At 37.6% G+C, this 22,382-nt stretch overlaps 1 protein-coding gene across 1 annotated transcript in view; it reads left to right on the forward strand.

Moving 5' to 3' along the window:
• Positions 1-22,382, forward strand: part of MBD2 (methyl-CpG binding domain protein 2) — a 67,737-nt gene that overhangs the window by 26,269 nt on the left and 19,086 nt on the right. The window contains exon 3 of the mRNA XM_044242949.1: positions 6,228-6,365. Coding sequence (XP_044098884.1) covers positions 6,228-6,365 — 138 coding nt within the window. The remainder of the gene's footprint in view (positions 1-6,227; positions 6,366-22,382) is intronic.

Genomic DNA, 22,382 nt, shown 5'->3' on the forward strand with positions numbered 1-22,382 from the left:
AGTTAGTTCTAAATTTAAAAAAATCTCTTCTTTAATACATCTAATTTTTATTTCACTTACTAATGTGTTATTTACTGTTTGGGGGCAGTTATATGCTACTGAGGTAGTAAACCAGAAATTTATTAACTTTTTTTTTTTTTTTTTAAATCACGAAGTACTTTATGATCACAAGAAGTTTAAAAAAATAATCTCATGATGTATAAATAATCATGGAAAAGTTTTCAAGTTGAAAATAGGAAATAACTTTGGGAATGGAATTATTCAAAGAGAAAAAGAAGTGAAATAAAATGTTTAACCATTAAAGAGTTTGTTCATGTGTAAGTGGTTGGTGGGTATATTTAGATTGTGTTAGATACGTCTTAAAGTGATATGTTTATTACCAAAATGTCAACATTTAAAATACTGTAGTTCATTCTTTGCAATTACTTACATTAAAGTTTGAAATAGTCTTGATGTCCACTTTGAAATGTAGGTGAGGTATTTTCAAATATGTTTTAGCTGGTAGGAATGTAGAAATGTTTGAGAAATCACTGGTTGATGCCACATGCTCTTCGTCCACCTCTTTAATTACCCTCTTTTCTAGCCTGAGTCAAGCTAGGTCAGCTGAAAGGCTACATGATAATTAGACCACAGTGGTATTTAGTCCCTTTAAGAACCACCATCTCCAAGTTTCCTTTAAATTTTATGTTCTTGGCTTTTAAGGGAGGTCACTGAAAAAGAAAAAGCATCTGAAGTTTGCTTAATATTTGTTGTGATATTAGTGCCTTTAATTTTTTTTCTAGACTTAACAGCTTTGTTTTCCTTATTTGGTATGTTTCCTCCTCTCTGACCCGGTATCTGTATGATTTAATGTTTCTCTTTTCACCCAGACTTCTAAAAATTTTAGATCCACTTTTGATGCTCAGTGCTAGTATTGATCACTATTAGTCTTTTCAAAAGGAAATTTTGTTTTCCCCTGTCACCAATTCTATATTTTTAAGAATTAATTTTTATTGAATATTTGTTACTTTCTGAGTATACAAAGATCCACCTCAGGTATTTATTGGAAAAAGATAAAGTAAACTTTTTTTTTTTTAAGATTTTATTTATTGGGGCACCTGGGTGGCTCAGAGGGTTAAGCCGCTGCCTTCGGCTCAGGTCATGATCTCAGGGTCCTGGGATCGAGTCCCGCGTCGGGCTCTCTGCTCAGCGGGGAGCCTGCTTCCCTCTCTCTCTCTCTGCCTGCCTCTCCATCTACTTGTGATTTCTCTCTGTCAAATAAATAAATAAAATCTTAAAAAAAAAAGATTTTGTTTATTTATTTGACAGAGAGAGAGCTCACAAGTAGGCAGAGAGGCAGGCAGAGAGAGGAGGAAGCAGGCTCACTGCCGAGCAGAGAACCGGATGCGGGGCTCGATCCCAGAACCCAGGGATCATGACCTGAGCCGAAGGCAGAGGTTTTAACCCACTGAGCCACCCAGGTGCCCCTAAAGTAAACTTTTGAAAAGACTTTATAGATTTATTTTTGTATTCCTTCCAGCACCTAAGGGGATAGAATAGAGTCTCAAAAATTGAGTTATTTGAGTGCTTCCAGCCTAATATACACATTATTATAAAATACATTAAATTTTGATTTGAGGGCTAGCTTATATACTGAGATTTAGCAAGGTGGGAAACTTTTCTTTCTAATATTAGAATGTGCGTGTTTGCTAATTTTTTAAAAAAGATTTTATTTATTTGACAGAGATATCACAACTAGGCAGAGAGACAGGCAGAGAGAGAAGGGAAGCCGGCTCCCCAGTGAGCAGAGAGCCCAATGTGGGACTTGATCCTGAGCCAAAGGCAGAGATTTAACCCACTGAGGCACCTAGGCGCCCCATGCGTGTTTGCTATTTTAATTTTGTGATACAAGAAACTTAGGCTTTACTTTCTTTCTTTCTTTCTTTTTTTTTTTTTTTTTAAATATTTTATTTACTTATTAGACAGAGAGAGAAATCACAAGCAGGCAGAGAGGCAGGCAGAGAGAGAGAATGGGGGAAGCAGGCTCCCCGCTGAGCAGAGAGCCGGACGGGGGACTCGATTCCAGGACTCCGAGACCATGACCTGAGCCGAAATCAGCGGCCCAACCCACTGAGCCACCCAGGCGCCCCTACGCTTTACTTTTTCTTATACTGAAAAGAAAGATTACAACTATTAAAAAAGTGTTTGCTTTATAACTCCTATGTTTATGATGGATAGTCGTTATTTAGAAGGATTCCAACGGGGGTACCTAGGTAGCTCAGTGGGTTGGGCCTCTGCCTTCGGCTCAGATCATGATCTCAGGGTCCTGGGATGGAGCCTCGGATGGGGCTCTCTGCTCAACGGGGAGCCTGTTTCCCCCTCTCTGCCTGCCTCTGTCCCTACTTGTGATCTCTGTCAATTAAATAAGTAAAATCTTTGAAAAAAAAAAAAAGGATTCAGACATACAACTGGACATGAACATGACTCTTTGGCATTCCTCAGGTGAGAGTCCTAATAAAATTTAGTGTTTTTGTGACAGTCTGTGGGAAAACCAGTTAGTCCAGTTTTTCAGATCACATGCCACTGTTTTGGAATACGAAATTAATTAGTACAAAAATTCTGTCTTCAGAGCTTTCAAGCCAGTTAAAGGGAGAAAACATAATAAAAAAGTAAGACCAAGAGAAAAATAACACAGTAGCTTCTTGAATAATTTCTTTCTCCATCCCACTGAGGAGTGCACTCTTTATCAGACAGTGGAGTTGTGTATTTTGAATACTTTTAGCCAGATTTTTCTTCTAATTTTTACTTAATGCATCAAAAACATAAGTTAATGAAAAAAAAATAACGATCTTACCATTGTAGCACCAATAATTTTCTATGTTTCATGCTTCCTTACAGACTTTGAATTCAGGATTCATTTAGAATAGACTCTCCTGTCTCTAGTCATTTTTGTAACAATGAGAATCTTAAGAGGCTCCACTGTTCCCTCATACAAAAAGTTGCAATATACTTTTGTGTCTGCTGATGCCCGTCTTATTCTATTACCAGCAGAGTATATTGTTCTTTAATAAAGAGTGGAAACATTAAAAACCAAACAAGGTATTACTTAGTGATACATACTAATTTTAACTAGTGACAGGAAAAGTTCTCTATAAGTTTAAGGTTGAATATTAGCTATTTTAGAGTTTGGGTAGCTTCACCTAGGGCCTCAGAATGCTCTACATGTCATAAACAAGGGGTATCCAAACCTGTGCATCAAAGAATTACTGGGAGAGTTTCCTTTCCTTTCCTTTTCTTTCTTTCTTTCCTTTTTTTTTTTTTTAAATAATCGTTTATTCATTTGAGAGAGAAAGAGAGAGTGTGTGACTGTGTGTGTGTGTGCAGGTGAATGGGGAGGGGGGCCAAGGGAGAGAGAAGCAGAGCAGCAGACTCCTGCTGAGCGCAGAACCCCATGGGAGGCTCAATTCCAGGACCCTGAGATTATGACCTGTGCCAAAATCAAGAGTTGAATGCTTAGCCTACTGAGCCAGGTAGGTGCCCCATCCTGAAGAGCTTTAAAAAAACACACATTCCTGGGCTTCACACTTTTAAAGATAGCATTTTTAGTGGTTATTTTGCAGCCTGTCAAATTGGCTTACTTCTAAATAATTTTTTGAAAATCTATAAAAATAGGAAGCTAAATGCCCAAGAGACATTGTTAGTCTTATTTAAGATGAATGTATCTTGGGACCTCTGGCCAACTCAGTTGGAAGAGCAGGCAATTCTTTATCTTGGGGTTGTGGGTTTAAGCCACATGTTGGGTGTAGAGATTACTAAAAAGTAAAAAAAAAAAAAAAAAAAAAAAAAGGTTGAATATACCTTATAAAGGTAAGCACATACATTGGCAGAGGAAGGACGAGCATGCCCAGTACATACAGAGAAGAGGGGGTGGGGGGAAGGGGGGTGTGGAGAGGATGGTAATGGAGATGTATTTAGTAGTGGGTCCGAGTAATACCATAATTGTGCTAATTGTCAGTTTAATATATTCTGATGCTTACCTTTCTAGACATTGGTAACATTTTTTTTTTAGAATGTTCTAGATAGGTCTTTGAGTTCTTCAGATTAATTTCCCCAAAAAGGAGGTTAATCCCAAGCAATATTCTTTTTTTTTTTTTAAAATTTTATTTATTGGAGAGAGAGAGAGAGAGGGAAAGAAAGAGAGAGAGAGAGCATGAGAGGAGAGAGGTCAGCAGGAGAAGCAAACTCCCTGCTGAGCAGGGAGCCGGGAGCCGGGAGCCGGGAGCCGGGTGTGGGACTCGATCCCAGGACTCCAGATCATGACCTGAGGCAAAGGAAGTTGCTTAACCAAGTGAGCCGTCCAGGCATCCTCAAGACATTGGTAACATTCTTAAAGCAGAGGTCACAAACTCAACACCTAGGGTTCAGACAGGTAATGCAAACATAAGTTGTTGAGAAATTTTGCTAGAAGAGAACCCTTGACACCTCTTGTGAGCAGCCATTATTAATTAGTTATGGCCTGCTGTGGCCTAATCAAGTCCAGTATTTCTAGATCTTTGAGTTTTTAAGAGAAGCTAGAATCTGGATTTTATGTGAAATCTCCAGATTTGTAGATGTTCGTTCATTTTATTAAACACTAAAAACTGAACAAAATACATCTATAGGTTAAAACTCGGTTCTCCTGCCACCAATTTGCAATCTTTATTTCAGAGTAGCATTTCTCCCAGTGGTCCCTGGATCAGCAGCTGCAGCATCACCTGAGACCTTAATAGAAATGGGAGTTTCCAGGCCCCACCTCTGATCTCTACTGAATCTATCTCTAGTAGGAATGAGCCCCAGGATTCCGTTTTAAGAGACCCTCTGGGTGGTTCTGATGTGTGCTGAAGTTTGAGAACCATTGTTGTGCAGTCTGGAAGTTGATAGCACAATTTTTATCTGAGGATAGTTGAAAAGACAAAAATTCATTGACTATCCTATAGATTTATCAAGTATATTTCTATGTCAAAAATACCAGAAGTATGCTGTTTTCAGATACAGATGACCATATATGTATGTGTGTGTGTGTGTGTGTGTGTGTGTGTGTGTATACCCAGAATACACACACACACACATATATATATCCAGAATCAGACCATACAATGATTAAATCACATTTTTTTTTCTCCTTCCTTGCCCCGCTGCCCATCTACCTCCCGTGGTTGTTAGAGCATTCATTGCAAATGAACTTAACAGCTCTGCCACATTTTGACTTCACTAGAACACATTTTAGATTTTATTTACTAGTTGATTATAATTAAATTTGTTGCCAAATTGAGTTCTGTTTGCTAGAATTAGAACTTCCATTTCTAATTATCTTTTTATACAGGAGTGAAATTTAACTTACATGGGTTTATGTAAGCCTGGCCTCCTGATAGCTGACCAGTTCACATTTCAGTGGCCAAGTATGCCATTATTTTCGTCCATTCTCAAGTGTTGAGATGATCGCTGTACTAATTATTGTTCTGAAAACCCTCCTTTTGGTGTTACCCATAAATGCATTTGTTCATTTAAAAAATCCCAGTATCATGCTAATCAAATTAATTATGAATTTCATAATTTTCTTATATTTTAAAGTACACAGAGAGCTTTTAAATGAGAAAATTTCATGTAGGTCTTGGATAATGAAGTGCTAAAGATGTGAACTTGAATATTTATAATGCTGAGATTGAGAAGTTTGGAATAATCTGATTTAAAGTAATGGATAATGGTATTTGTCTTTCTCTGATTGACTGACTTTGCTTAGCATAATCTCCAGCTCCATCCATATGATTTCACTCGTGTGGAATTTAAGAAACAAAACGGGTGCTTGGCTGGCTCAGTCAGAGGAGCATATGACTCTTGATCTCAGAGTCATGAGTTTGAGCCCCATACTGGGTGTAGAGATTGCTTAAGTAAGTAAGAAAAAACTTAAAAAAAAAAAAAAGTCAAACCAAGAGACAGACTCTTAATTACAGAAAACTATTGGTTACTAGAGAGGAAGTCGGTGTGGGGATGAGGGAATAGGTTACGGGGATCAAGGAGGGCACTTGTGATGAGCACTGGGTGATGTATGGAAGTGTTGAATCGTGATTTGTACATCTGAAACTAATATTGCACCATATATTAACTAACTGGAATTTAAGTAAAAGCTTGAAAGTAATAGATAACAAATTAATTCATTAAATTATATTTATATGTAATATTTACTAATGAAAACATGCTTATATCCACAGGGTAAACCAGACTTGAATACAACGTTGCCAATTAGACAAACCGCATCAATTTTCAAACAACCAGTAACCAAAGTCACAAATCATCCTAGTAATAAAGTGAAATCAGACCCACAACGAATGAATGAGCAGCCACGGCAGGTAAGGATCTAATTGACTCCCCAGTCTTATTTGTCAGAAAATTCTGGTATTTTTACCAGACATAGTTCAAGTAAACTGGTTAAAATGGAAAATATTTGGAAAGAAAACTGTTTTATGTCCTAGGCTATTGCATGAATGCTGGAGAATAATACCATATTTAGGTAAAATGTTTTAGGAAAAAAGTTAATTAAAAATGAATCTAAATTAATATTATGGACTACATTTTTATGCTTTTGTGTGGTAATGTACATCAGATTTGCTTCTGCTAATCTTAGTTTTTTCCTAAAGATTATCTTTCCAGGGGATAATATTTCCCAAGGGGATGAACCATGCAGTTTGTGTTGCTTAGCTTAAAAATATTTTCTATTTATAGAGACTACTTTTTGTTCTGATTTCTTATTATATGAAAGCTGTCCCTCCCCTTTTGAAAAACAGAATTAAATAAGCTTTGTCAATATGGTATATTGTCCTGTGACTTCCATTTTTGCAGAAATCGAGTTTATATTTCTCTCTCTTTATTGCTTCAAGCTGTATTGTACCAGAATCTGTTCTTAGAAAAAAAGTATTATCTGAGAGGCCTCCCTGCTGCTTAATAATGTCACATAGACAGGGGAGGAAGACTTGACAGAATACTTAGCTTTCCAAATAACCTTGCTTATTCACTCCCTAATTATGGTCAAAAAGCTTAGGTACTTAGGAAATTTTTAGGGGCAATTGGGGTGAGGGAGTGGAGGGAGAAACATCTGCATATATTTTCTCTCCTTTCTCTGCCTCCTCCCACTTACAGATTAGAAATGCTGATTTACCTACAACAATTATCTTTTGCTCTCATATTCCCCGTTTAGATGCCTCACTCCACCTTTTCATTTGAGTTTTGTTTTTCACTAGTCCCTCAAGTGTCTCACCTCCAGACTTCATAAAGGATTGGGCCAAAACTTTCAGACAGTTGCTCTAGAAGAAACTACATAAAGAAATTCAGTTCCCACATCCTCTGTAGTGTTTTTTCCTCTTCAGGTGAGCCAGGAAAACAGAAGATATTTGGAGCCACATTGGATCAGCATCTTGCTATAGATGTCTCAAGATTTGAAGTTCTAAACTTGCTTTACTGTTGGTCCCCAAGAGATTCAACAGGGGCCATGTAAGTGTATCACATCCAATATAAAAGATGCGTACCTGCATGTGCCTTTAGGCTCTTGTCAGCACTTAGGTTTTCTTTGGGCCATTCGGCATTCTGTACCAGGCTTTTCCCTTCTGTTTTACTGTTGTACCCAGTGATAGTCACCAAACCACTGGTAGTTTTCGTATATTCATGACAACAGGGAAGGAATTCTGCCATTCTGAACTTTGCCCACCTTGATAAAGCTATTCCCTGATTGTATTCTTTCTTAGAGACTGTCTAAAGTCTTGAACATCTTGTCCTTTGGCTTTTTGGTGATTTTTAAATCATTTCCTTGTAAAGATTTTTATCAATTCAAAATTTTCAAAGTATGTAATTGCGTAAGACAGTTTGCTTCAAAAAGCCCAAAAGATAAAGAAAGTGGAATAACTAGTAATAATAGTTCCATATTGGAAATTGGAGTTGTCTTACTGAGAATAGGTAGTAGATGGATTTTAGTCTCATCTTTTCCTTGTCAAATAATTCTCAGTATAGTCTATAAACCCAAATATTTTACAGATGAATTGAGTAGCAAATTATAGTGACTTAAACAGTAATTTAATTGTTCTCTGTACCTAAGTTCAGTCAGATTTGAACAACTATAGTAATTATATTCACCGGGTGTTTACCTGGCTGTAGAGACACTGGTAATGGAGATTTTTTGAAGCTGAAGTAGTCAGATCAGTTGCTCCTTATTCACTGATACATTGGGTAGTTTTACATTTTCCTTCTTTTATTAAAGTTTATTACATTGTTTTCAAATGAAAGGAATATGTCAAAAAAGTTAAATCCCACCCCCCCATCTTATGTCATTTTAACTCAGATCTTTTGAGGGTTTTATCTTCCTTTTAGCTTGCACAGACAGGAAGTGTTAAAATTATTTAGGAGGTTACTTCTCCAAAAGTTTGTACTGTTTTTCCCTTTATCCTCATGTCACCTGACAGTTTTTGCTGGTTTTTTTTTTTTTTTTTGCTGTTTTTGATTACACGAAGACATTAGTTGACTTTCCCCTGTCTTTATCTTCAGCATTAGAGTTAGGTAATATTTGACTATTGTCGCACTAATAGGATTTCAGAATAAAGGACTGGGCATTGGGCAACTCTAGGAAAATAGCAGAGACAACTTTTATATTAATGTTTTGAAAATCACAATGCCATTCTGACTATTGCAGTATAGATCCTGATTTTTAAGTAAAGGAAAGATGTTGATTTAAATTATATTTTGACATATATATGTCAGATACATTCTAATCAGCTCTCATTGTTGAGGAGGTAGTGTACAAAAAAAAAAAATAGGCAAAAATAATTCTTCCAACTGTGCTTTTCCACAGCCTCGCTGAACCAGATTGGCGGTATAAATTGCCAGATAGTCCATTTGGAGAAGTTATTTTGATCATCCAGTAAAAAAACTAGACAAAGAGGTTTCTATTTTTGAGGTTCCTGTGGATATAAATGTTTTTATTCCTTAACTATGTCACAGTCTTTTAATAAGGTATTCAAGCCATTGGTACTGTAATTCTTTTTAGAGGGTTGAATTTTGAGACCTAGAACTAGGATTAGATTTTTGGATCTTAACTAGGTTCCACTTTGAATAGGTTGCAGTGATTAATTTAGATGTGAAGCCATTATATAAATTAATAATTCTGTCTTCTGTAGCATCCTATGCCTGCGTCACCATATGACAGTCTGATTTGAACTTGGTAAAATATATGAATTATAAATTTCTAGTGTATTGATTCCTTGAAACTGCCTTAACTTTAAAATTACAAATTAGGGCATGTGAACAAAAATGCATTAAACAGAATTCAGCAGGGATTTCTGCCTATAATTAAAACTACATGGTAGAGATGGAATCTGTAAAACCTGGTTATGATAGGGTGAATATATTTATATGTGTATTATCAGCATATTTGATAAGTGCTTTTCCTTTCCTTAGTTTAAAAAGATATCTGGAGTGGGGTGAAGGGTGCTCTACCAACTATAAGACTATTATCACAAACAGTAAGATCACTGAAATGTCCTTTTCTGGTCAAATATGTAAATCATGTCCAGAAATCTTTTTAACCTAATTGAATTATGATTTTGCTGTTAAGGATATGTTTCCCAGCCTTCTTCCTTCAACATATGAAGAAATCACGTTTCTGTTTCTTATCTCTTTGATGCTGTCACCTTTGACACTTTCTGGTCTCTTGCTTTTTCTTTTATCCTCAACTCAAAGAAACTTCATTGTTGAACCATTGCTGCTGCTTTTTAATTATTATAGGGTGCTCAGAGGCTATGGATGTTTTTGATAGTCTTTGAATATTAATTACATATCTTACAGAATATTCACTTTTTTTAACCAAAATATAAATATTTAAAAATAAGCAAAGAAGTGGATTTAAATGTTATATTTGATCCTGGATTTTTTCCTTGTCTTTGCTAATTCTTCTCTTAAAAGATAAGAAACTTTGGGGTGCCTGGGTGGCACAGTGGGTTAAAGCCTCTGCCTTCAGCTCAGGTCATGATCCCAGGGTCCTGGGATCGAGCCCTGCGTCGGGCTCTCAGCTCAGCAGGGAGCCTGCTTCTTCCTCTCTCTCTGCCTGCCTCTCTGCCTACTTGTGATCTGTCTATCAAATAAATAAATAAAATCTTTAAAAAAAAAGATAAGAAACTTTACTCTCTTCAAGAAGTCAGACTTTTTTTTAATGATTCCCCCCCCCCAGTTTTATTGAGATACAACTGACATATAACCTTGTGTAAATTGGAGGTCTACAATGTGATGGTGGTTTGATACACATATACACTGCAAAATGATAACCACAATAAGGTTAGGTAACACAGCCATCACTTCACACAATTGCCATTCTTTTGTTGTGGTGGTGGTGGTCTTGGTGAGAATAGCTCAGATCTCTCTTAGCAGCTTTCAAGTATACAATACAGTATTGTTACCTATGTTCACCATGCTGTACATTAGGAACCCAGAACTTACTCATCTTATAACTGGAAGTTTATGCCCTTTGACCATTTCCTCCCCATCCACCCCCACCCCTGGCCACCACGAGTCTTCTCTTTGTTTCTAGGAGTTCAGCTTTTTTAGATTCCACATGTAAGTAAGATCATAGAGTATTGGTCATTTTCTCTTGGACTTATTTCACTTAGCATAATGCCCTCAGAGTTCATCCATGTTGTTGTAAATGGCAGGATTTCCTTCCTTTTGATGGGTGATAATATTTCTTTAAGCATTCATCTGTTGATGGACACTTAGTTTGTTTCCATGTCTTGGCTATTGTGAATAATATTACTGTGACATGGGGTTGTAGATACTTCTTAAAGGCAGTGACTTCAATTCCTTTGGATATGTACTCAGAAATGGGATTGCTGGATCAAATTAGAGTTCTATTTTTAATTTCTTGAGGAACCTCCACATTGTTTTCCATAACAGCTGTACCAATTTACATTCCTACCAGCAGTGCACGAGGGTTCCCTTTTCTCCATATCCTTGCTAGCACTGAATAGCCCTTGTTTTTGTTTTTGGTTTTTAAGAATTTTTTTTTAAAGATTTTATTTATTTATTTGACAGAGATGACAAGTAGGCAGAGAGGCAGGCAGAGAGAGGAGGAAGCAGGCTCCCCGCTGAGTAGAGAGCCTGACGTGGGGCTCTATCCAGGACCCTGGGATCATGACCTGAGCCGAAGGCAGAGGCTTTAACCCACTGAGCCACCCAGGCGCCCCGGTTTTTAAGAATTTTTAATTTATTTATTTGACAGAGAGAGAAATCACAAGTAGGCAGAGGCAGGCAGAGAGAGCCGGGAAAGCAGGCTTCCCGCTGAGCAGAGAGCCCAATGTGGGCCTCGATCCCAGGACTCTGGGATCATGAGCTGAGCCAAAGGCAGAGGCTTTAACCCACTGAGCCACCCAGGTGCCCTCTTGTCTTTTTGATAGTAACCAAGAGTGAATATTTTAAAATATGTTAGAAGAAACTTTTTTTTTTTTTAAAAGATTTATTTATTTATTTATTTGACAGAGAGAGATCACAAGTAGGCAGAGAGGCAGGCAGAGAGAGGAGGAAGCAGGCTCCCTGCTGAGCAGAGAGCCCGATGCGGGGCTCGATCCCAGGACCCTGAGATCATGACCTGAGCCGAAGGCAGCGGCTTAATCCACTGAGCCACCCAGGCGCTCTTAGAAGAAACTTTTAAGATGAAATTAAATTTTAAAAATATGTGCACTCTAAAGACATTGTGTATGAAAAGCTTATAAAATATTTCAGTATTTAGTTATTATAACCCATAAAATTAGTCTTCATTCTAGACATTCTAATAGCATTTACTTCTTCCTAACCTCAGAAGGTTACTTCTAGTATTGTCCTATATTAGTGGTTTTATGATTGAGAAATAGATAAGCTGAAGCACAGAATTCCATAGAGGATATTATATTCCTTTTCTCTAGATAGAAACATTGGCTGCCTGGGCAGAAGAACTAGACGACATGTTGTCTGTACTACTTTAGAGCATTATTCTGGGTGATGTAGGAAAGATCCCCTGTACAAAGGTTCAAATAAATAGTACAGACACGTGCTATAGGTGTTCCAGAAGATGATTTTACTGTGGCTAGGAGGGTTGGTGAAGTCTTTGGAAAAGATACAGGGCATATGCTGGACTTTGCAGACTGAGTGGGTTTAGAAAAGCAGATGGGAGGGTGAGGACATTCCAATTAGGGAGGGCAGTGTTAGCAAAGCTCTTAAAATGGGAATGGGCAAGGAATGAGAAGATAAGTTGTTTGGGTATCAGGGTTTCCATGGGAAGTAGTGGGAGTTGAGAATGTTGTAATGGGCTTCCTTAAATGTCAGTCTTTACAATTTTAAACATGTTATCATTTGCTATATTTATAAGAGAAAAAATTTGGGAGAGACAAAATTTCTCATAATTCTTTTTTTATAATATAATTACAATAGTATTTTAGCATTTTTTATATTCTTTCAATATTTTTTATTTTTTAAAAAGATTTTATTTATTTAACAGAGAGAGAGAGAGAGCACAAGTAGGCAGAGGCAGGCAGAGAGAGTGGGGTAAGCCGGCTCCCTGCTGAGCAGAGAGCTGGATGCGGGGCTCCATCCCAGGACCCTGAGACCATGACCTGAGCTGAAGGCAGAGGCTTAACCCACTGAGTCACCCAGGTGCCCCCAATACTTTTTTAAAAAGATATTATTTATTAGAGAGAAAGAGAGTGAGCAGGAGTGGGGAGAGGGAGAGGAAGAAGCAGATTCCCCACTGAGCAGGGAGCCTGATGCGGGGCTCAATCCCATGACCAAGCTGAAGGCAGACACCCAACTGACTGAGCCACGCAGCTGCCCCTATTCTTCCAATATTTTAATGCATCTTTTGATAGTATCTTTGATCATCTTTTGATAGTCACTGTATATATACATATATAGACATACTTTAATATGTATACATACCATTATACATGTTATCCATGTTTTTTATAATTAATGTGCTATGATTTTATGATTAATTTTTATTGTTCCAACACCTGTGTATTATGCTAGCATGACTTGACCATTTCGATAGTGTTATTTCTACTGTATAGTGTATTTTCACTGTTATGGGTAGTTCTCCAGGGAGTCTTATATATGTATGTTCCTTCCTATATTTTACATTGTTTCATCAGACTAGATTCCCAGAAAACAATTAGTGTGAGTATATATGATTTTTGATAGATACTGGCAAATAAATTGCCAAAGGGTTATACCAATTTATTTATTTGTTTGTTTATTCAAAGATTTTACTTATTTATGACAGAGAGAGAGCGAGAGAGGGAACACAAATGCAGGGGAACTGGAGAGGGAGAAGCAGGCGCCCCGCTGAGCAGGGAGCCCAATATGGGGCCCTGTCTGCAGGGATCCTGACCTGAGCCAAGGGCAAATGCTTTATGACTGAGCCACCCACGTGCCCTAGGGTTGCATCCATTTAAAAGTCTGTGGATAAGTTATGTGCACACCAGTTCTAGCTTACTTTCATTGCCATTGAGCATTATCGGTACTTCTTCTTATTGGTAACTCAATATATAAAAAAACGGTATTTCATTGTAAATTTGCATTTATTTGAATACCCATGTAGTTGAACAAACTAAAGCATTTGTGTTTAACTTTGCAAATGAGAATTGTTTAGAGGATTTTGAATAAGGGAGTAGCTTTTTTATTACCCCTCTGAACTGTATGTAAATGCATCTCCTTGTGGCCTAAGGCTAATTCCAACATCTGTGCTCCCCAAATGCATTCCCTCCTACCTTGTCAGAGATCTCACTCAATGGATTATGTCAACTACAATTCACCATCAACTTTTCTCTCTAAATAGCTTCTTCCCCAAAGCTTTTAAATATACACAAATCTTCCCTATCTTAAAAAAATTATTCATTTTACTCTGTGTCCCTTTTAAGATTTGTTTTCTTTCTTTCTTTGATAGTCAAGTTTCTTGGAATTGTGTGTATTTAATACCTACCTTATCTTGTAGTATTTATATCTCTGAAATACCACTTTTGTTCCTGCTCAGCCATTTGAATGGCTCTCATCTAGATTGTTGATGATTCCTATTAAATTGGATGGACAAATTTCAGTCCTTTTTAAATTTTACTTTATTTATTTTTTTTTAAAGATTTTATTTATTTATTTGACATACAGAGATCACAAGCAGGCAGAGAAGCAGGCAGAGAGAGAGGAGGAAGCAGGCTCCCTGCTGAGCAGAGAGCCCGATGTGGGGCTCGATCCCAGGACCCTGGGATCATGACCTGAGCTGAAGGCAGAGGCTTTAACCCACTGAACAACCCAGGCGCCCCTCAGTCCTTTTTTTAAATTAAAAAAAACTTGTTTTCTTTTTTTTTTTTTCCTAAATAAATTGCAGTCCTTTAAATTGCACTACTTGACCTGCTTTAGCATTAAGCACTATGACTACCCCTGGCTCCTGAAATACTTTTTTATTATGTGACTCTGTACTCTTGGTTTTCCTCTTTCTTGGTTTTTTCTCACTCCCCTTCTTCTGTTCCTTTTTCTCTATCCATCTTTTTTTTTTTTTAAGATTTTATTTATTTATTTGACAGATACGAGATCACAAGTAGGCAAAGAGGCAGGCAGAGAGAGAAGGAAGCAGGCTCCCTGCTGAGCAGAGAGCCTGATGTGGGGTTCGATACCAGGACTCTGGGACCATGACCTAAGCCGTAGGCAGAGGCTTTAACCCACTGAGCCACCCAGGCGCCCCTCTATCCATCTTTTAAAATCATGGGGTTTCCCAGGGAATACTGTGCATCCTTTCTATATAAGGCCAGCATGGATGATTTCATTCATTCTCATGGCTTCAGTTATCATCTATATGTTAATGATTTCCAAATTTATGTTTTTACTCTGAGCTTCAGTTGTTTGTATCAATCCATTATTAACATTGTTTGCTTGGAAGTCTCCCTAGCACTTGTAATTCATCTCGTAATCTCATTCGTTCTATCAGACTGGCTCTTTCTTCTGTGTGCTGTACCTCAGTGAAAGTACCACTGTCTACCTGGCTGCCTAAACCAGAACCCCGAGCATCTTCCTAAACTTTTCCCATTGTTTACTGCAAACATCTAATTAGCCAACAGGTCCCATTGACTTTGTCTCTGTAAATACTTGCCCCATCTCTATGCCGGGTAAATGGCATTTCATCTTCTCTCTCTGCTTCTTGTCTTATTCTCTTCAGCTCATTCTTCATACTGCATTCAGAAGCTCGGTCTGACATGAAGATCTGATAGCGCTATTCTTCTGAAGACGTTTCAATGACTCCTGTTAAATTTTAAGGACAAAGCCACTAAATATGATGTATAAAGTCAAAACACCTGACATGACTCATAAAGTACTTCATAATTTGGCTTTTGCTTGTCTCCTTGGCCTCTCTTTCTTTTCTTGTTCTACACATGAATCACATGAACCCTTTTGCAGAGTTTTGAATGTGCTATTCATCCCCCCGCCCCACGCCCACATCCTGCCCTTGCATTCTCTGGTCATATCTCATGCTGCTTTCTTTCCTACATTTAATTACCCATTTTCTACTCCTCACTCAAGTCTGAACTTAGATAGCCCTTTACCTGTTCAGAGTACCTTTTATCAAGTCTGGAGTTAGACTTCCGCCTTAGCATCGCTCCCTTCTCCTCTTCTGCTCTAACTCTTAGTTATTCATTGCTTTATCCACAGTATCTCCGTGATGTTAGCGTTTAATATGCGTTTGTTGAGTTATGAATTAATGAACTTTTTAAATTAAGAATACTTTAACAGAGTCTCCAACCTGTGCCAGCGCGTAGCTAAGTAGTGGGGATACTGCAGTAAACGGAATAGCTCCTGATCTCACAGATCTTATCTCCAACTGTGATAGGGAGAGAGACAGACAAATACGTATTTATTTATCATGGTATGATGAAGTGCAATGAGAAAAAGAGCAAAGGAGAGAATATGTGGTCTTCAACAGTGGAGAAGTATTGGGAGAACATTCTAGACAGAAGTCTTAATCTGGTTATTGTATGTAGTATGAGAAATGACTTAAGGCTAGGAGAACACTGAAGAAACTACAGGAAATTAAGGCATAAATGATAAGGTCTGTTTCATGCTAGTCATAAAGTAATTGACAAAATTTGTTGACTTATCAGCCATGCCCATGAGGAGTCTCAGAATTTAGGTAATGGGGAAAGATACCATTGATAGGAATATGGAAATATTGAGGGGTAGCTCAGTTTTTAAAAAATAATAATATATGAATATGAGTATTAGAAAATTTGTACCCTTAAAGCAATCATGGGATCTCCGGGTAGTAAAAGATGATGGATTAGAGCCCAGGAGAGAAAACTAGTTTGAAGACTCGTCAGTTTTATGGAGGTCATAGTTATGGTGAGAAGTTAGATGTAAATTTTTTTTCTTAAGATTTTATTTATTTATTTGATAGACAGAGATCACAGGTAGGCAGAGAGGCAGCAGAGAGGGAGGTAGGGAAGCAGGCTCCCTGATGAGCAGAGACCCTGATGCGGGGCTCCATCCCAGGACCCTGGGATCATGACCTGAGCCGAAGGCAGAGGCTTTAACCCCCTGAGCCACCCAGGCACCCCAGTTGGATGTAAATTTTTAAAAAAATTAATGAATCCATGGGTTATTCATTCATAGTAACTTTAATCATCATGCATTTTTGTAGTCCATTTAAAAAATATTTCAGCTCTCATGTAGGGAGATCCATGACATTTTTAAAAGTTTTAATATTTATCTAAGTAACATAGGAATATAGATGAAAAAAAAAACTAAAAAAATTATTTTTCAAAAGAGTAGTTTCCTACTTTTTATGTCTTTTAGTCTCATTTCCAGAAGGACTTATTCTTAATTCTGGCGGTTTTCCTTTATAATTGCCTCTGTTTCTGAATAATATACTTAGTCTGCTATTTTGTTGTTGTTGTTAGTTTTTGACATTATTTCTTGATTTCTTGCAATGGTAAATGAGTACATAGTTCTCTGCTCTCATGTTCCCAACCAACATAGTTGTATCATGTTTTTGGTTTAATAGGGTCTACATTATTATGACTGAAAATATTCATGGGTAGGTGAATTAATGCCCAATCATCATAATCAGAATGGCTTTTATAATTTGTTGTTGTTGTTAATCTTAAGAATTGTATGCTAGTTTTCTTTATAGTTAATCTTCCCTAATGCCTTATTATTTCTGCTACAGTCCTATCAGTAAAATTTTTCTTATGCTGAAATCCATGGTGTTCCATCTTGTGTTTTTCCTGGAGTCACCTCGATTCCCCTTAGGCTGGATTCATCCGCTAGTCCTGCTGGATAGCTGTGGCTCTAGGGATTTCCTGTGGTGCAGTTCTGCCCTGGACTTGCCTGGATTTCTGTCTTCTTCTGTCTCACCCTTAAGGGTGTAAGTATACACCCTTAATTGTAGCTAATCCTCCAGTACCTTTCTTGTAAAATATAGCGGGAAGTAAGGTTTTTGAGAACCTGCCCATTAGAAATAACTTTATTCCTCTTGCACACAATCAGGTTTGACCCAGCATCATTTATCAAAGAGAGCATTCTTTGTCATTGCTCTGCATTGTCACATCTGTCATAAATGAAATGGGAAAGGGTGGAAGTTTTATGAAGGTCAGTTTTTGGGCTTCCATTTCTATTTTTGGTATATCTGTACATGTGAATCAGTTTCTACACTCAGGCCTATTTCATGAGTCTGTTTGTCTCTTCTTTCCCAATAACTCACTGTATTCATTACTGTAGTTTTATAAAAAGTCTTGATATCTGGTAGTATACATTTCCAGCTTTGTTATTCTTTGTGCAAGATTATCTTGGTTAGTTTTGACTTTTTTGCAGTTCCATATAAATTTTAGATTCACCTTGTCCACTATTCTCCAGAGCTGCTAGGATTGTAATCTACAGGACAATTTGGGGGAGAATTATCATTTTTACAATGTTGAGTCCTACAATTCACAAATCTTATATATACCTCTGTTAAAACATAACATAATATTAAAATTTTAGTTTTTAGTCTAATGATCTTATATATCTTTAATTGATTTCTAGATATTTGATGCATTTTGATGCTACTCTAAGTGATTACATTAAATTATTTTTGTTTTCTAGTTGTCTGTTGCTAATATATAGAAAAATTTGATTTTATAGATTGTACTCATTTATCTTTCTAAATTCACTTATTAAAGTAGCCAGTGAGCCTCTGCAACTTTATACATGAACAAATAAACCTGTCATTTGCCATTGAGAATTTTATTTCTTTCCTGCTGACCCTTAAACCTTTTTTTTTCTAGTCTTATTTCCCTAGCTAGAACTTCTAATACAGTCTTGAATAGGAGAGATAGCAGACATTTCTCTCTCATTCATGTTACCAGGAGTGATTTTAGTGTTTCTCCATTAAATATGATACTTGATGTAGGTTTTTTTTTTGGTAAATACCTTTTTTAAGATTAAGGAAATGAAATTCACTTCTATTCCTCATCTGCTAAGAATATTTTTTGTGAATGGGTATTGAATTTTATCAAATTCTTTTTCTCTACCTAGTTAAATGGTGAAATGGCTTTTATTCTTTATTCTGTTAATATATTGAATTATAGTGATTAGGTTATGTGGTGGATTGCACTGCTTGATTTTTTTTTTTTTTTTGGGAATGTTGCATAAGCCTTGAATTCCTGGATTAAGCCAAACGTAGTCATGAGGTATTATCATTATTACTGTTGTTTAGATTTCCTGTTATGTGGTTTAGGATTTTTTGCATTTATATTCACTAAGAGATTGATTTGCATTTTTCTTTTCTAGTAATTTTCTTCTCAATCTTTAGTATGGGGGTTTTGCTGGCTTTGTATAATAAGCTGGGAGGTGATCCTTCTTTTATGTTCCCTGAAGAGTTTGTATAAAATTGGTACTTTTCTCTATGTGTTGGGAGCATTCATTGTGAGGCATCTCCTTCCTGTGCCCCCCCCAACTTTTTTTTTTTTTTTAAAGATTTTATTTATTTATTTGACAGAGAGAGATCACAAGCAGGCAGAGAGGCAGGCAGAGAGAGAAAGAGAGGAGGAAGCAGGCTCCCTGCTGAGCAGAGAGCCTGATGTGGGCTCCATCCCAGGACCCTGAGATCATGACCCGAGCCGAAGGCAGAGGTTTAGCCCACTAAGCCACCCAGGCGCCCCCCCCCAACTTTTTTTAAATGAGAAAGCTTGAAAGTAGGTTCAGTTTATTTGATAGGTATTTAGATGAATATTCATATTTTCTATTTTTTCTTCTTTTAAAAAATTTATTTATGTATGTATGTAGGTATGTGATGGGGAGAGAGAGAGCGCGCACAAGCAGCAGAGTAGCAGGCAGAGGCAGAGGGAGAAGGGGATTGATTGATTCTCTGCGGAGCAGAAAGCCCAGTGTGGAATTCGATCCTGGGACCCTGGGATCATGACCTGAGCGAAGGCAGACACTTAACTGACCGAGCCACCCAGGCGCCCCCTATTTCTTCTTGTATCAAATTTGAGAATATGTTTTTCTAGTATTTGTAGATTTCATAATTTTCAAATTTAGTGGTTTAAGATTGTTCCTAACATTTCGGCAAGTATTCCATGCCGGCTCTGGGTAGGCTCGTTCCATAGCTCTCGTGACAGTCTTCAGACAAGCGGGTGGTGCCGCCCGTCCGGCCCCCGCAGCTCTGGGTCTTGCTGTTTGCGTCATTCTTCCAGCCTCTTTAGCCCAAAATGCTATCTTTTGCCTTAACGAGAGATCTCACTGTAGTTTGCACAGCCACATGAGTCAAGCTTTTCCTTGATTTACATAGTAATTTTCTTGCCATATCTTGCCCTTTCTTCCTGGGCCACTCTCACAAAATGAGGAGGCAGCTAGGGTTGGACTTTGATGTTTGCAGACTGTGGTGTTTAAGTTGTTTCTGCTGACCAGAACTAGACAACTCAGATGTCATGCGGGGTGGATTGGAAATAAGCACTTTATAAACTGGACAGTGAATTCCTTCTGGGCGGAAACTTCATTCCTCTGTGTAGCCCGAACCCAGGGTCTTGCATATTTAGCTTTTCATGAGTCAGTGAATATAAAGTGCACATTTTCTGGGTTTTGCTTTAGTCTACAAATACATGACAAGGCCCTTTGTTCTTTGATTAGCTTAGAAAAAGCCTTAGAAAAGTGAATCAAATATTCATTGAATTTATGAAATTCTAACATTAGAAAATGAGAAATTCAATAAAGATTGTATACTTTCAAAGAATTTCCTCATTTTTTAAAATCAGTGTTTTGATGACTTGGGGTGGATGAGACCGTGATTAGTATTTCTATTTTACTAGTGAAAACACAACCAAATTGATTAAGTGACTTAGGTGAGTAAGGCAGCACATCTATTTAGTAGTTTAGTCCGGGATCAAAACATTCAGTTCCCAAACCAGTGTCTTTCTGTTACCCTGTACTTCTTCTACATAGCCGTAGGTCCATCTCTAAAACATTTGAGTGCCAACGCCATGTCTAACATGATGATCTTCACAGAGATGAAGACTGTGCTCAGTAAAACTCTTAAAATTGTGAGATTTTAAAGGTGACTTTAAGTTCTTCTATTTTACAAATTATTAACAGATTCTTTAAAAGGTATATCCCATTCATGCGTTGTAAATATTTGTTTTGTTAGAAAAAAATTCTCATAGTCTTATTTCCTTGACTCCTACCATTAGTTTTATTTTGTTTCTTAACAGTAATAGAAAATACAGAAGCATACAGAGAACCGTCATAAAAGAGACTTTCCTAAGTCTTCTGACAGCAGATGATTTCAACAGTGAGGTAGGGCTTGAGTCAGGAACTGGATTTGGTAATTACGAGGTTACTGTGACCTTGGGCAGGTCAGTGTTAATATACTACACTTGATCTTGGCCAAAAGGCTGAGAAGCGATCAATGTTAATATACTAATAGGAGTGGAGTAGAGTTTAGGAGGAAGAGAATGAATGGAAGGTCCAGGAAATAGAGGGCAAGTTTCTTTTCTAGTAGAAAGAGGAAGATAGAGCTGGTTTGAGAGAGAAGTTGTGTGTGTGCATAGGGACATTTTTTAGGTTATCAGTGTTGGAGTGTATCAGTCTCTTCAGGAAAGAAGCCCAAGGAGAGGAAGAAGGAAGATGGAAAATGTAGGAAGAGAAGTTGGGCAAATTGTTTGGGCAAGAACGGGAGGAGGCCGAAGATACGACCAAGAGCCAAGTGTAGAGATAATCTGAGAAAAGCAGCAGGATACTTACTCCTCTGAGACAAAAGATAAGTAAAGAAAGGGTAAATGACTTGGAGGGAGTCTGTGGTAGAAGGGGTATTTGAAGAGGCTCAGGGCCCTTGCGCTTGAGCTCCTGGCTTTCTGGTCAGCACAGAGTCTGCGGTTACAGCTTCTTGGCGTAGGAGCTAACTAACGTTCAGCTTGTGGTATATATTCAAAATAATCAGTGAGAAATAGTTCAGATATATAGGAGTTTTAGATGAACTTGGTTTCATTATTGAAATTTCAGTATGTTTCTATATATAATCAGTTTACTCTTTTGGTGGAGATTGTAATTTCAAAAGGTAAGGGAGGATGTATTTTCAAACAGTATATGAAGGCTAAAATCAGTTTTAAGGTTTTCTGTGGCTCAGTTTGGTGAGATACTTTTTCTCTGGCCTTTTAATTTAGAATTGCTCGTGTCCTACCTGTAGGTAGGACATTAAGATCTGATGGAAATTAACACGTTCAAGATGTTTGGTTCTGTTTTGTTGCTCTACCTAGACTTGAATACCTAAAATCATTCTGAATGGAGATGCGCCTTTCTTGGTAGTCGGTGGCAGATTTGAACATGCATGTGGTCTCTGACCCTTTGGGAATAACAAAGAACTCTTTCTAATATCTGTACATACAGGTTCTTTCTAACTTATGGGTTGGGATATAAAATGTCATGTTTCAGTTATTTGAAACTCTACAGCTTCCAGTAGAAATGGTTTTATAAATGGATCTGGAATCCCAGACTGGCCTATAAAAGACCATTTAATCTTAGGTGTGTCTGAATTATTAAAAATGATTACTGTTTATAACCACGTTTCTATCTGGGAGTGCATTAAATTTCAACTCTTAAGGTAAGAAATATTTCTCCCACTTCAGCTTTGTCTTACACCCTTGCCTGGCAGTGACAGAAGACGTGCCCAGCTCCAAGCTCCTTGGGATGGTTCTTATAAGGCTCAGGAGTGGTGATCTCTGATTGAGACTCTTGAAGCTGGGAAAGGAGCTGGCGGCAGTCGTGGCATCTGCCAGTGGAGGGCTCTTCCTTCTGTTTCAGCGATGCGATTCGGGCTCCTAGCACTGTAAACCTCTCACCTGTCCTCCTTG

The sequence above is a fragment of the Neovison vison genome, chromosome 3 (genome assembly GCF_020171115.1).
Source record: "Neovison vison isolate M4711 chromosome 3, ASM_NN_V1, whole genome shotgun sequence".
Classification (NCBI taxonomy): Eukaryota; Metazoa; Chordata; class Mammalia; order Carnivora; family Mustelidae; genus Neogale; species Neogale vison.